Below are 15,000 nucleotides of genomic sequence, written 5' to 3' on the forward strand. Positions count from 1 at the left end.
AACCTGGTCCGCATGCGCTCCCAGGTCATGGGCAAGTCTGCTCCGTCACTCACAGTCAACCTGGTAAGTTATGACAGTCGTACACACACACACACACACACACACACACACACACACACACACACACACACACACACACACACACACACACACACACACACACACACACACACACACACACATACACCTACACACACACCTAAACAAACGGGCACACACATACTGTGCACACACATGCTACACACACACACACACACACACCTACACACACACACACACACACACACACACACACACACACACACACACACACACACACACACACACACACACACACACACACACACACACACACACACACACACCCATCCATCCTCCTTCACACGTTCTAAGTGAGCCATATGTCTGCCATTCTGTCTGTGCTCACGCTGACTGTGAAGTGACTGAACTGCACCTGCCACCTGCTGACGGTGTTACTCATGGTCACACACTGTCTCACTCTGTCATCAGTTCTGGAACATGCTCTCTCCCTCAGTTCCGGAACATGCTCTCTCCCTCAGTTCCGGAATATTCTCGCTCCCAGTACGGCTCCTGTTGCAGAGGAGTGTGCCCTTCTGTGGTGGTGTGGTGGATGACAGTGGAGATGATGGAGAGGATGATGAAATTCTGATTATGGTTATGATACTATAGATAGTTATTTTGATGATGATGATGATGATGATGATGATGATGATAATGTTCTGATACTGATAGTGAAGCTTCTGATGAGGGTGATGATGCTCGTCATGATGCTGATAACGGTGGTGTATTATACATCATGGATGACAATTCTGCACTTAGTGGGTTGATACTGGCATTTACATTTTAGATTTTTTTATATATTGATGGTGATGCTCTGATTGAGTTGGGATAATGATCACTGGATGTTCCTATCAATACTGATAATGATTGACTGATTGTGATGCAATCTGATAATGGCAACAAGGCCCTTATTGAGTTACATCTTTTGGAAACTCTGGCTATTCCAGCTGGCTAGACTCAGGTTTATACGCCCTCCTGATTTTAAGAAGTGATTCATGATTAGCTGTCAGGCATCAACAGCTAGGCAGCCGGAGTATGCATGGGCTTTCCAACCCGGAGTCATGCAGTCAGGTGCAATAGGGCAATATCATGTTGCTTGTGTGTGTTTCATCAAGATCCTAGACTTGGCTAAGTGGTGAACTATTTATAGCCACTCAAAAGCAAAGGCAAAATAAAAGGCATGCAGATGCACTTTGTGCAATTACGGTTATGAGAGTGAAGAGTTTTCCATTTATTTATGGCATTGATGGTAGCACTTTATTTTAAGGTTCACATGCCACTAATACACGCCTAACTGTATAAGTGATGGCATGTATATTTGATGACATAATGACATGCGTTAAACAAAATCAATCATTTGTTAGGAATTTATTCACAAATTTCTTCAATTTCAAAGTTCACAGCCAATACAGCCTTTATTGTTGACAAAATTGTAATAAGGCCCTAGTATGCCCTTAACACAGTGATCCTCAAACTGTGGGCCACTGGTGGGCCCTGAAGGTATTCCAAGTGGGCCTTGAAATCATTTTCTGAAAATCAAATTAACATTTCTGTGTGTGTTGCTGTTGATTTATTTGAGTTGTATTGTTTATCGGGTCATAGGTAGGCCCCAAGTTGGAAAAGGTTGAAAACCCCTGCGGCTTAACACATGTCTTACGAGTCCCTTATGCAGACAGACATCAGACATGTGTTAGTAGTTAACAGAGATGGGACCAAATCATTAATTTGCAAGTCACAACTACTGTAAGTCTCAAAGTCCTTCTAATCAAGTCTGAGTCAAATCACAAGTTAAGACGCATTTGACCAAATGTGTCAAGTCAAGTCCATGTCCAAGTCGTGCCCAAGCCAGTTCAAGTCCAAGTCCATGTCCCCAGGTATTCTATGCACAATCTTGACAACTACTTTTGGTCATAAATTCATTACATCTGCTATGCATGCCCCTGCAAGCTATAACTGTCAAGTAAAGTCAAGACTCTAGTCCAGTGGTCTTCAAAGTGTGGCCCGGGGACCCCTGGTGGGCCGCCAGGGTATGCCAGGGGGGCCGCGGCATGTTGGCAGGAAAAATATAGCGATATACAATGAATAATTTAATAAATTGAATAACTTGAGTAGCCAAAATAGACAAAAATAAGCTAAACTATCCCAGTGGAATCATTTTCTTCTTTACAATGTTTATATTTGTATTGTGCTTTCTGTAGTAGCCAACTTGAATGGGTTTAGGAATGCACCAAATTCATTGAGTTGTGAAAAGGGTGCACAGTAAGCTAATGTCAGGGGGGCCTTGTCATGGTAAAGTTTGGGAACCCCTGCTCTAGTCAATAGCGTACAAGTTAAGTCAAGTCACAAGTCATTCCTGATATTGCCAAGTCAAGTCTCAGGTCAAGTAATTTGTGACTCAAGTCTGACTAAAGTCCAAGTCACAAGTCCACATCTCTGGTAGCTAACATATGAACCCTATAAGTCTTACCTTTCCTACCTCAGCACCACCAGAGTAAAGCTCACAAAAGCTCACCATCGGGGGGAAAAAGCATCACATATATGCAGTACACGTAACGGATAAGAACATGTAATCTGGATCTGCAGTAGGTAAACAACCATCTCAGAGATTATGTTGACATGGCATTTCCATTAAAAAGCATTCTTGTGGTGACAGCGCGACAGGTCCCTGCCAGTGTGATCGTAGTGACAGTGGGCTAGGTATGACATGTAAGTTGTGTGTGCGTGTGCGTGTGCATGCGCGCGTGCGTGTGTGTGTGTGCGTGTGTGTCTGTCACTTTTGCAGAGGTCTTGTGGTGAGATTTAAGCAGTTTCTGCCCTGAATGAGCACATCCATGCTGTTTACCCTGCTCTTAAAATCAGGTGTGTGTGTGCGTGCATGCGTGCGCGTCCATATGCGTTTGTGGACGTGCGTGTGTGTGTCCATGTGTGTGTATAGTTTACTGTGTGGGTCTTTAAATCAGATAGCAGTGTTTGTGCATGTGTGCTTGTGGGTATGCCCCATGCATGTGTGCGTCCGATTACTGTTGCCCTTTAAATCAGATGGCCATGCGCATGTGTGTCCATGTGTGTTTGCAGGCGTGCCTGTGTGTGTCCATGCATTTATTCATGTCTGTTTGTGGGTTTGTGTGCTTGTGAATATGTGTGTGGGTGGGAGACGTGACGCCTTGTTTTTTCGTAACATTGGTTAAAAACCTACAAAACTGTTATTTTCCTTTAAAAAACAAATGTCAATGAAAGAAGATGTGGTACATTATGTTTCATATTAGTCTTAGATGAGAAGAATCATTTTTGTTAAGATTTATGTAAAGGTTTATATGTCAAATTTCCTGCGGTGTGACTGTAACATTAATGAAACAATATATAATAATATATATATAAATTAACCAACAACATTTTGAATAATGTATGAAGCATTTGGCATGATTGCATAAATCTTAACTTTAGATTAAGATATGTGAATGTGGAAAAAACTCAAGACAGTAATATTAACTACAAGTTCAATTTCGTAACACAAATTGCGTCCTGTGGGGTGACATGTATGTCAATGTTTGTGAATGGGCAGCTGCAAGGCCAACTACAAGGGTCTTAAAGACTAGCTCCTAACCAGTCAGTACCTCAGTTATTGGAGAGTGCTGTGGAAGTTTAAGGTGACTCTTAACCTCTTAATATGTCTTCATATTGCAATCTTTCTGTCACGCAATGCTTAGGTTCATTTTATGGTGTCCTGTGGTGTGACTGCTCTTATAGGAGGAAAACAAGTTTTTTTTGTTAATGAAAACAGATATTAAGATTAAACATGATATCATTATCAAGTTAGCATGAGCTCAGATGTCAGTCATGTATACAAAAGGATTAAAATGGCCATAATGCAGTGAATTCCCTGTGGTGTGACTCCATTTTCCTGCGGTGTGACATGCCTATGCTATGTGTTGATGCAGGACACATTTTCCCAAAAATGGCAAAAATAAGGTGAAATTCCACAGACCACTAAGAGCTTTATTTTTTTCTATTTTTTTCCAATTTTTATCCAACATTTTTTTCAGGAATTTGAAAAACTTTTTTTTTTTTTTGCGTTACGCCCTTAAACGTCAACCACCCGTGTGTGTAGGTGCTTGTGTCCACCTGTGTGTCTGTGTGTTTATCAGTATGTGTGTGCTTTGCGTGCACATGTGCGTGTGTGCATGTGTGTGTGTGTGCGTGTGTGTGTGCGCGTGCGCGCGTGCGTGCGTGCTTGTGTGCGTATGTGCGTGTGTGCGTATGTGCGAGTGTGCGCGTGTGCGCGTGTGTGCGTGTGTGTGTGTGTGTGTGTGCATGCGTTGATGTGTTTGTGTGTGTGTGCGTGCATGTGTGTTGTTTACTGTGTGGTAAGCCATGCTGTGAGCTCTGTAAAGCAGATCTGGTTGCTGGTGCATGAGCCAGAGGGGAAGGGGGTTAATTATAGGCTAAAGACCTCCCCCCCTTTACACCCTGCACCACGGCCCACAGATAGGATGGGATACCCTCTCCCTCTCCCTCTCCCTCTCCCTCTTTCTGCTTCTCTCTCTCTCTCTCTCTCTCTCTCTCTCTCTCTCTCTCTCTCTCTCTCTCTCTCTCTCTCTCTCTCTCTCTCTCTCTCTCTCTCTCTCTCTCTCTCTCTCTCTCTCTGTGTTGTGTGTGCATGTCTATGTGCCTGACCATGTTGCAAATCTGTGTTTACGTCCTCATATAAATGTGCGTTAATGTGTATCAGTTGCTGTAATCTTTAATCTTTAATCTTTATTACTTAAGAGTGTGCGTGCGTGCGTGCGTGCGTGTGTGTGTGTGTGTCCATGTTTACATGTGTGCACGGCTGTGTGTGCACGTAGGCATGAGTTGCAATATATCGTGGTATGTTAGTGTTTGTTTGCTAGAGTGTGAGTGTGAGTGTGTGTGTGTGTGTCTGATCCTACTGCCTGTATCGTGGCCACTGCTGTGAATCCGAAGTGGCGAGATGGAGTAACAAACAGAGCAAGCTTCTGACCGCCTGTGTGTGCATCCGTGCGTGCGCGTGTGTGAGTATCTGTGTGCATGCGTGTCTGTGTGCGTGATGTCCGCGTGCATGGTGTCTGTGTGCATGTGTCGCTGCGTGTGTGGCTGCATGCGTGTGTGGCTGCGTGTGGCTGCGTGCGTGCGTGCGTGTGTGCATGCATGTCTGCGTGTGTGCGTGCGTTTGTGCATAGCCTGCCACTGATCCAGACGGGCTACTGTAATGAGCATGACACGCCATGAATCAAGGCAACGTCTCGTGTACACACACACGCACGCACGCACGCACGCACGCACGCACGCACGCACGCACGCACGCACGCACGCACGCACGCACGCACGCACACACACACACACACACACACACACACACACACACACACACACACACACACACACACACACACACAGACACACACACACACACACACGGTCCATCTGTCCGTCCTCCCACGAGTCCAAACACCACAGCCATTGCTGCTGACCAATAGCAAGTCAGCTATGTACACCATTGACCAATAGCAATCCAGCTATGGGCAACACTGGCCAATCGGGAGTCAGATGTGGGTGTCGCCAAAATCCTCCCTCGCAGTGCAACAAGGAGGCAACTCCATGCCTTGCGGAGCGGCGCTGACGTGATGTCATCCAGAGTTTGATCATTATGGCAGAGAGAGGCCCCACCATGGCGCTAATGGTAGGGCACTCGTGTGCTATGTGGCTGACCTGGGTTCAATTCCCGCCCTGGTCCTTTGCCGACCCTTCCTCTCGTCTCTCTCTCCCCACTCGCTTCCTGTCATGTCTTCACTGTCCTGTCTCAAAATGTAGGCAAAAGGCCCCCAAAAATATATTAGTCAGACAGCAGCATGGGTTGGTTTGAAATTCTCTCTGACTTTATTGGAGCAGTGCAATCTAGAATTGAAATAGTGACAATGCAGATGATCTCATAGCAACATTGGTGTAATAGCTTGACTAGAGTAGGTGGGTGCTGTGTGGTATGGTGACATTCAGGAAGTTTCCTCAGTCCAGAATGCATTTCTTCAATTTCTTTAAACCAGCCACTTAAGACGGCCAGTCATTTTAAACAAGGTCAACGGCAGACACACATGCATGTCAAGGTCTCAGGACATTCAGGCCTTAATTAAGGTCAACTCTGCAGAGCATATACAACCTATGCAGTCATTGGGTACAACAGTTCCCTCTCTCTTCTCGTTTGCAACTGCAGGTCTCTTGCCGTCATGAGGTACTCTCATGAGGTACTGTATAGAGTTTTACAACACATGCTCCACACAGGGCATCTTTGATACCAGTTATGTTAGAGGATAGAAGAGATCTTACCAGTTTGTAATCAGTTCATTTGAGCAGTTATTTTAATCAAATTTCTTTCAATCAGTCAGTCTATCTATGATGCACCGCTGTCTGGCCGGGGAACCTCCTTATTACTCACCGGGACACTTTCTTTATGGCTATTGTATTGCTGAGCCGTACTCTGGACCTGATTATACCTTTTGAAAAGGTCTTCTGTAATTGGAAGGGAATGATAGGGATGGAGCTTAAGATGCAGTCCTCTTTGACAGCACTAGGGGGCAGTGCTGTTGCGCAGTGCTCATACACACTGTGAGTCGGTCTGCCACTTCCAAGATATGACTGTGTAGCCATCAACTTGGTCTGAAGTGAAGTATGGATACATGAGGAGTCCTGTCTGTTTCTGTGTTCAGGATGAAGAAGAGCAGGCTGCTCATGTATGCAAAACAACATGGAACGACACGCCAAGTGTTTATTCATTACTTGTTGTTTTGTAGGATGTACAGGTCTGGATTGAGATTGTGTCTTTCCAGTTGAATACATTTCCCATCACACGCAAATAGTGCTCTCCGTTTTAATGACTCCGCAGAACATTATTAGGCAGTCTGGACTAGGGTTTAATCCCGGGACCCGGGATTCCCGGGAAATCTGATCAAAACAATTTCCCGTTTCCCGGGAAAGCCATGACGGGAAACCGGGAAAAAAAATTAAGTGCGTGTCTATTTGTTGTCCCAGCAACATAAGCAACAGTGCCATCTAGCAGCGGTAACACTTCAGGCTCATTTAAGCAGCAGCAGTACAGGCCCATTTCAGCAATGTCTGAGGTGCGCGGTTGACGTAGGCCTATTATTTCATCCGCAACCGCTTCTCAGAATTTCTAATCCACCCGCCCTGATGTTTTTTCTCCAATTTCCAAAACAGAATCCGCCCGCCATCCGCCTATTAGTTTTTAGTATTTAAGATGCCTGAGGCACATAGGGCTAGTCGATCGTCTTTTTCAAGCAGTGCAGGTCATTTACATCTTGCCAGCCCATGTTTAAAAAAAAATCTCTAACTTATAGCGATTCCCAACTTGTCTCCACCCATCGCACAACGTGAAAGTTGAAACGTGTGGATGCTTTAATGCAGCCTAAATTTTAACAGTTTAAATACATCCAGTCCAAGCAGCACAATCGAAACTATTGGCTATCTAGCTTACAAGTTTGGATGGTATCCAATAAGACGAGTCAAGTGTCTTGCGAAGAGTGCAGAGAATTACGTCGCGCGTGTGTGTGTGAGCGAGAGAGGGTGAGAGAGGGAGCGATTCCAAAACTTGTCTCCATCCATCGCACAACGTGAAATGTTAAGTGTTATGCTTTCATGCAGCCTAAATTGTACCAGTTTTGCCTCCTCTCCCAAGCAGCACAAATCGAAACTATTGGCTATCTAGCTTGCAAGTTTGGCTGGGTCTATCCAACAAGATGAGTCAAGTGACATATGTCTTGCGAAGAGTGCAAGCGTCGCTTTGTGTGTGGCGAGAGGCGAGAGAACCATAGAGAGAACGAGAGAGAGGCGCTTCCCAAAATCGCTCTGCAGAAAGGGCAAGGGCGATGTCTCCAAATATTAGACAAAATGCAGCTTATTTAGTTAAGTAGACATCAGGAAAAGTATTTTGTTTAGTTGCAAAAGCCGAGCTGATTGGTTCATATTGCTCTGAAAGACACTCAAGTCTATGCATTTTAATGGGTTTATTATGCGCGCGAGGTCACCTAACTGTAGTGACGCCATTACCAGAGGAAAACGATAGCACTTGGGCAAACGGTAAAGTCAGTTTAGCCATGCATACCTGCCTATGATGAACCAGTTTTCTTGTTTGAAAAAACACTCTTCCTGGCGCTAAAGCAAACTGCCATTTCTGACTGACCCAGATGAAATCCCATGCACGGAACTCCACTATTGAGATGACATCGCATAGGCTATATTTCCCACCGCTTATCACAGTAGCCGACAGTGAAACATTGAAACATGAAGCTGGCGGTAGACGTGTATACTATCCACAGGTGAAGGACAATGTGCCATGATTTTGCGCACAACCTCAAACACAATTCCTTAATGGAAAATAGCCAACCCACTGTTGCATCAAACTTATAGGTGAAAGTCGTGAGCTCCACCAACAATCCACCGTCATTGATAAGCGCTGCATGCTGCGCACAGGCTATCATCTTACACTTCATTATTATTGTGTTGGTGGATAGGAGAGCTTAATCTTAATTCCTTTCTCCCAATAATGATACAAACAGTAACAACTTAGGCTACAAAATGCCAGTTTGGGAGGAACAGTTGAATTATAGCCTGTACATGACTAGATCAAAAAATTTGAAAAAAAAAAAAAAAAAAACCCGGGATTTCCCGGGATTCCCGGGAAATGGGCCGTCAGATCCCGGGATTTGATTCATGCCATTTTCGGGAAAAATATTAAACCCTAGTCTGGACTAGGGCTGTGTTCAAAAGATCGATCCGCGATCCAATATCGATTCATGATTGAAAATTGCGATATCGATTTACAACTTTGTGGATCGATCTTTTGCCGATGATGGGCGCCATTTTCTCAACCACATCCTGTAGTTCTCTTTCACATTCATGTAGGCTACATGCACAAATACAAACGCCCTATTCAAGTAAATGGTGCCAGTCTTTTCCCACCTTTCTCTCTCAAACCAAGTTTCCTGCTTGTTTCTTTCTTACCACTGTATGCCATGTTTGTGTGGGCATCAAATGCTGAGATATTTTGGTTAATATAGCCGGTCTTAGAATTCTAGACATAAATGGGTTAAAGTGACAACCCAGCAATACAGAAGATGGAATCGAATTGAATCGGATCGTGGATCGAATCGGATTGCGACCTTCTGGATTGGAATCAAATCGATCCAGGAAATTAGGATCGATTCCCAGCCCTAATCTGGACACATCTTTACATGGCTGCCGTTTTTATTATTTATTTTATTTTAACCTACCCGTTCGTCCCACAATTCTCATTAGTGCACCGATGCATCAGATGATGAAGGTTGATAGTCCGTGGGCAGTGTGTGTGAAGTAGTCCCCCAAATGAAACGACTGGGTGCAGCCGTGTCTTTATGATTAAACATTTTTTTTTCAGTGTTTCATCTGCTGTGTTTGTTCCCCAGTGAGTTGTGTGGCTGTTTGGTTTAGGTTCTGTAACATCTGTGGAATTCTGAGCTGAGATGAGCTGTATTTAAATGAATTTCCACCTTCTTCTGCTCACCCCCTCCCTCCATTTCCCTGGAGAATTGATGTATTAAGTACAATACGGTATTTGAATATATGGTCATTTATTGGACAGCATGAACGACTACATGAACGAAATGTCATCACGGAACCTCAGAAGAAGTCTGAGTGGGATTGATGTGCTTGCTGCCATGTAAAATCCTGTCCCCCCTCCTCCTTCACAGTCACACATATGTGTCATGTAAAGTCCCGTTCCCTCCTCGTTGACAGTCTACCAGATACACTACTGCAGGCGTCACCAACGTGGTGCCCGCGGGCGCCAGGTAGCCCTCCAGGAGCTTCTGAGGTGCCCACCAAGGATGTTAATAAACAGTCATGACTACAAGATTTTAGTCACAGTTAATGCTTTTCTTAATTTAAATATGAGATTATTTCTTTATAGCCAGTAAATAATATTTCCTTATAAAAATAAGCAAATTATCATTCAATCTAGTGTGATTTGGGAATGATGTCAAGACATCAGTCGAGGATTTTAAACAAAAGTAGCCCTCAGGTAGCTCTCAGTAGATCTCGGGTAGCCCTTGGTAGCCCTCTGACCCAGAAAGGTTGGGGACCCCTGCACTACTGTATGTGTGTGCCATGTACTGGTCAAATCCTGTTCGCCGCCCCCATCATTCCCAAACCTGTATATCTGTGTATTATGTAGAATACCGTTCCTCCATCAGTGGCAGTCCCTCTGATGTGTGTGGTGTAGAGTTCTGTTCCCCACTCATTGACAGTCTCCCTGATATGTGTGTGCTATGTACCGCAGTGGTGTAGTCTACGTAGAATGTGGGTATACGGAGTTTCAGGTATTTCAGTATACCCACTTAAAATTGATTGATCCATTATTTTGAATAGCACAAGTATATACAGTATACCCACTTCAAAAAAATGCTCAAATATACAGTATACCCACCATCAAAAAGTAGACTACACCACTGATGTACCGATAAAAATCCTGTTCGCCCCATCATTCCCAAGTATATCTGTGTACTGTAGATTACGTGCCCCCATCATTGACAGTCCCGTATATCTGTATCTGTATTATGTAGAATACCATTCCCCCATCGTTGACAGTCCCTCTGATGTGTGTGTGTGGTGTAGAGTCCTGTTCTCCCCCCTCATTGACAGTCCCTGGCTGTGAACAGCTTTTGTTGTGGAGGAGTTTGGGGCAGTGGGAGGCCTCTCTGTTTCCCTTTAGTATGCTGGATGGAGGAAACGCTACTTTGCATCGCGCTATCTTCATTTGAATGAACTGAGTTAATAAGGAAATGGCGTGACTGTGGGATCGAGTTTGTTTGGTGTGTTAGTTAGCAAGCAGAGCGTCTGTGCTTTCTCTGCTCACTTCTTGCTGTTTTGCGCTGTTTTGTTTGTCTCCTGAAGTTTAACTCTCAATAGCATTACATCATCGTATCACCACAGTGTGTGTAATCCACAGTGCCTGCTCTGCTCTACTCTGCCACTGTCATATACTCTGGAGTCTGATACATGTGTGTGTGATGTGCTTGCTGTTGTTGTTGATGTTGTTGTTCAATGGAAGTACGCACACACGCACACGCACACACGCGCACGCACGCACTCACACTCACACACACACACACACACACACACACACACACACACACACACACACACACACACACACACACACACACACACACACACACACACACACACGTGCGCAAACACACACACACACACACACACACACACACACACATACACGCAAACACTCACCTGCCCAATATAGCGCAGTGATGTGCTGAGAAGAAGCATCCTTGTGCGAATGCTTGAGTGACTGACGGTTTCTTTTTTTTTTCCTCATGGCTTACACGAGGCTCATGTGCGGAGAGATTTTCCATGTGCTGTGTATATTTCCACCCTTTATTTCTGTCTTTCTAAGCGTGTTGCTGGTGTATTGACTTGTCTTTGGTTTTGATGAACTGACATAAGGATTCCCCAGGGGAGAGGAGGGATGGAGGGAGAGGGAAGGATGGGGGTGGGTGAAGTGGAGGGGAGGGAGAGAGGGAGGGGACAGGGAGAAGACTGGAAAGGAGAAGGAGAGGAAAGGGAGGGAGGAGGAGAGGATGGGAGAAAGGAGGAGTGGTGGTGAGGAGAAGGAGCGAACAGATAAGCAGGGAAGGAAAAGGGGGAGAGGAGAAAGGGAGAGGAGGAGAGTATACGAGACTGGACAAGACAGGGGGTGAGCAGGAGGAGTAATGAGGAGAAGCGAAGGTTATGCCTCCCAAACTCCTCCATTGGTCACTTAGAAAACAGTACCATCACTACCATGACATCTCCTTAGAACTACGGCACCTCCTCTGCTGCTTATCTTTAACACACACACACACACCTACACACACACACACCTACACACACACACACACACACACACACACACACACACACACACACACACACCCACACACACCTACAAACACCTACAAACACGCACGCACGCACGCACACACGCACACACACACACACACACACACACACACACACACACACACACACACACACACACACACACACACACACACACACACGCTCCCCCCAGCCCTATTCTATTCTGTTATGTTATGGTGTATGGATTCTGATGGTATGATAGCTGAGGATGAGGGGGTCACGGTACTGCAGTTGATTTCACCATAATGGCATTCCTCCAACACACACACACACACACACACACACACACACTAACGTCCCTAGGTACCTTCGCCGCATCTTATTTCATTCTCCTTAGACCCCCAGGTGGTGTGTGTGTGCGTGAGCGTGTGTGTGTGTGCTAGCTCGTTTGTGTGTGTGCGTGTGCGTGTGTCTGTGTGCGTGTGTCTGTGTGTGTATCTGTGTGTGTGTGTGTGTGTTTACGTATCTTCTTGGAGGGCTAAGGAACCCCTGCCACGAGAGACTGATTGAAATTAACGATTGCCACAGCTCAGGGTCAATGCGGCACAAACAGAATGTCATTACGCTGGGGGCTGCTGCATCTCGGCTCCTGCCTGGCCCTATCTGCCTGTCTTCTGGTCTGAAAGCCTGCATGCCTCCCTGCCTGCCTCCGTATCTCCACGCTTTCTTACGTGGTCCCCATCTCTGCCTCCCTGCTTATCTGTCTCCTTGCCTGCCTGCCTACTTGCATGGCCCCCATCTCCTCTCCTCTGGACCTGTCCTATTATCTGCCTGTCTGGTAGCCTGGTTGGTGGGGAGGGTCTTGTGCCCCATGTCCACTCCCTCTGCTCTCTGCCCTTTCTCCCTGGCTGGTGGATCCCACATCCCCCTGGTCTGATGGTTGATTCCTCCTCTTTTTTGCATCCTTCTGACCTCTCTCTCTCTCTCTCTCTCTCTCTCTCTCTGTCTCTCTCTCTCTTTATGTATTTTATCAATCAAATTCATTTTTTCCTCTCTTTCTGTCTGTCTGTCTGTCTGTCTGTCTGTCTGTCTGTCTCCGTCTCTGTCTGTCTGTGCCCCCTCCCCTCTCTCTATCTATCTATCTATCTATCTATCTATCTATCTATCTATCTATCTATCTGCACTATTGCCCCTGTCACAATTAGATTAGAGTCGAGTCGAGTCTTTATTGTCTCAAAGGGATATTTCTTTTCACATCAGCCAAGTCAATTTCATCAGGTTCAGCATTAGTCAGATCTTGGCTCAAAGCCATGGCAAAACAATGGAGGAGGACACAGTCTTTAACACTAAATGCAAACAATTATTATTTAAATTTTATATTAATTTAATTATTTTTCTTATTTGCCCTATCCAGAGACCTGAGCTATTTTGTTGCCTCTCTGTTCTTTTCTTCAGCTGTACTCACACACGGTAGACCTTGTCCTCCCCTGGCCCAGCCTCTGCCTTGCCTAAGTACAAAGGGCAGCATACTATTTCCCCTCTTCCCTGTGTCCCGCTGTCATGTTTACGTGCGTATGCTATTGAGGGGGGTAGAAAGGAGACGTCTGTTGCGCGCGGCGTTATCAGCGGCTTTACATGCGGCTGCCTCAAGCCGCGGCCTCACTGGGAAATCAATGCTCACAAGCTCAGAGTAGCGCAGCGCAGGATTCTCCCGCCCCGCTCTGTTACGTGTGCGCGCGTGTGTGTGTGTGTGTGTGTGTGTGTGTGTGTGCGTGTGCGTGTGTGTGTGTGAATGTGTGTGTGTGTGTGTGTGTGTGTGTGTGTGTGTGTGTGTGTGTGTGTGTGTGTGTGTGCGTGCCGCTGCTGCGAGCCTGCGTATGTATGCGCCGCATGCTGCATTTTTAATGCATCGAGCGGAGCCGACTCCTTCATCCCTCTGCTGCTATCTCCCACCTTTGAATGTGGCGCGCTCTTATCAGCGGGGGGGACGGAAGAGCGGCAGGGCATGTGTGGACTGTCAATGTCGTTTTTGAGCTGAAAAAAGAAGGTTATTGGGTGGAAACAACACACACACACGCACACACACGCACACGTACACGCGCGCACACACACAAAAGCACACATACACTTATGTGTATGTGTACAACAACTTGAATGGCAGAGAATGTGAAAGAGAGAAGAGAATGTAGAGTGAGTTCCATAGAATATTAGTTCCCTTGGGTTCTGCTGCACTCTCCTCGTTTGCAGTGTTCTGTCCTGTACTTTGCTGAGGGCCTCTGGCTCCATCTCAGGGTCAATTGTGACGCGGATGAGATAAAAGGAATTGTGAACCAAATGACCCTTTCTATCGATATACAAAAAGACATACTGTATCCATGCACACACATGCACAGACTGTAGTTTGGTGTACCAGGTGATGTACCCAGCAGCATCTTTTGTACCTGAAAGGCAAAGTGAGGCCACATCAAGGGGACGTCAGGACAGTAAAATATCCACATCTGAAGATGCTCCGGTGACTTTCTTCTTTTTTTGTTGTTGTTGATACTTTTGGGGGCTTTATTATGGATAGGACAGTATGAGCGGTAGACAGGAAGCGGATGGGGAGGGGTCGGCCAAAGGATGGGTCAGCCGCATGGCAGGCGAGTGCCCTACCGGATGGCCACGGCAGGGCCAATGACTTTCTTCTTTGTCTGAACCTACTAGTCCTTTCCCGTGATGCACCAGATTGTGCAGTGCAGGAGTGTGGAGGATATCTTCCTTTTCTTTGTGAGGCTGCATCCAGTCCTGAAACAAAAGGGGGAATTTTCAGGTCCACTGTTACAGGTGCATGGCTACGTAAAAAGGAAATAGACTAACCCACAACACCACGACTTCATCACAAGAGCACTTGGCTGTGGACGCCTTGCAAATCCAACGTCTTGTTTTCCCCCTTAACTGCAATCTTGTTTCTGATGGTCAGCTAATGTATCAGGTCTGACAGCAAGGTCACAAAAGTGG

At 45.8% G+C, this 15,000-nt stretch overlaps 1 protein-coding gene across 1 annotated transcript in view; it reads left to right on the forward strand.

Moving 5' to 3' along the window:
* The window catches only part of mast4 (microtubule associated serine/threonine kinase family member 4), a 210,915-nt gene that overhangs the window by 47,354 nt on the left and 148,561 nt on the right, over nucleotides 1-15,000 (forward strand). Inside the window, exon 3 of the mRNA XM_063209690.1 lies at nucleotides 1-63. This exon is cut by the window's left edge and continues 53 nt beyond it. Within this exon, the coding sequence (XP_063065760.1) occupies nucleotides 1-63 (63 nt within the window). The remainder of the gene's footprint in view (nucleotides 64-15,000) is intronic.

This window comes from Engraulis encrasicolus, chromosome 11, assembly GCF_034702125.1.
Source record: "Engraulis encrasicolus isolate BLACKSEA-1 chromosome 11, IST_EnEncr_1.0, whole genome shotgun sequence".
Classification (NCBI taxonomy): domain Eukaryota; kingdom Metazoa; phylum Chordata; class Actinopteri; order Clupeiformes; family Engraulidae; genus Engraulis; species Engraulis encrasicolus.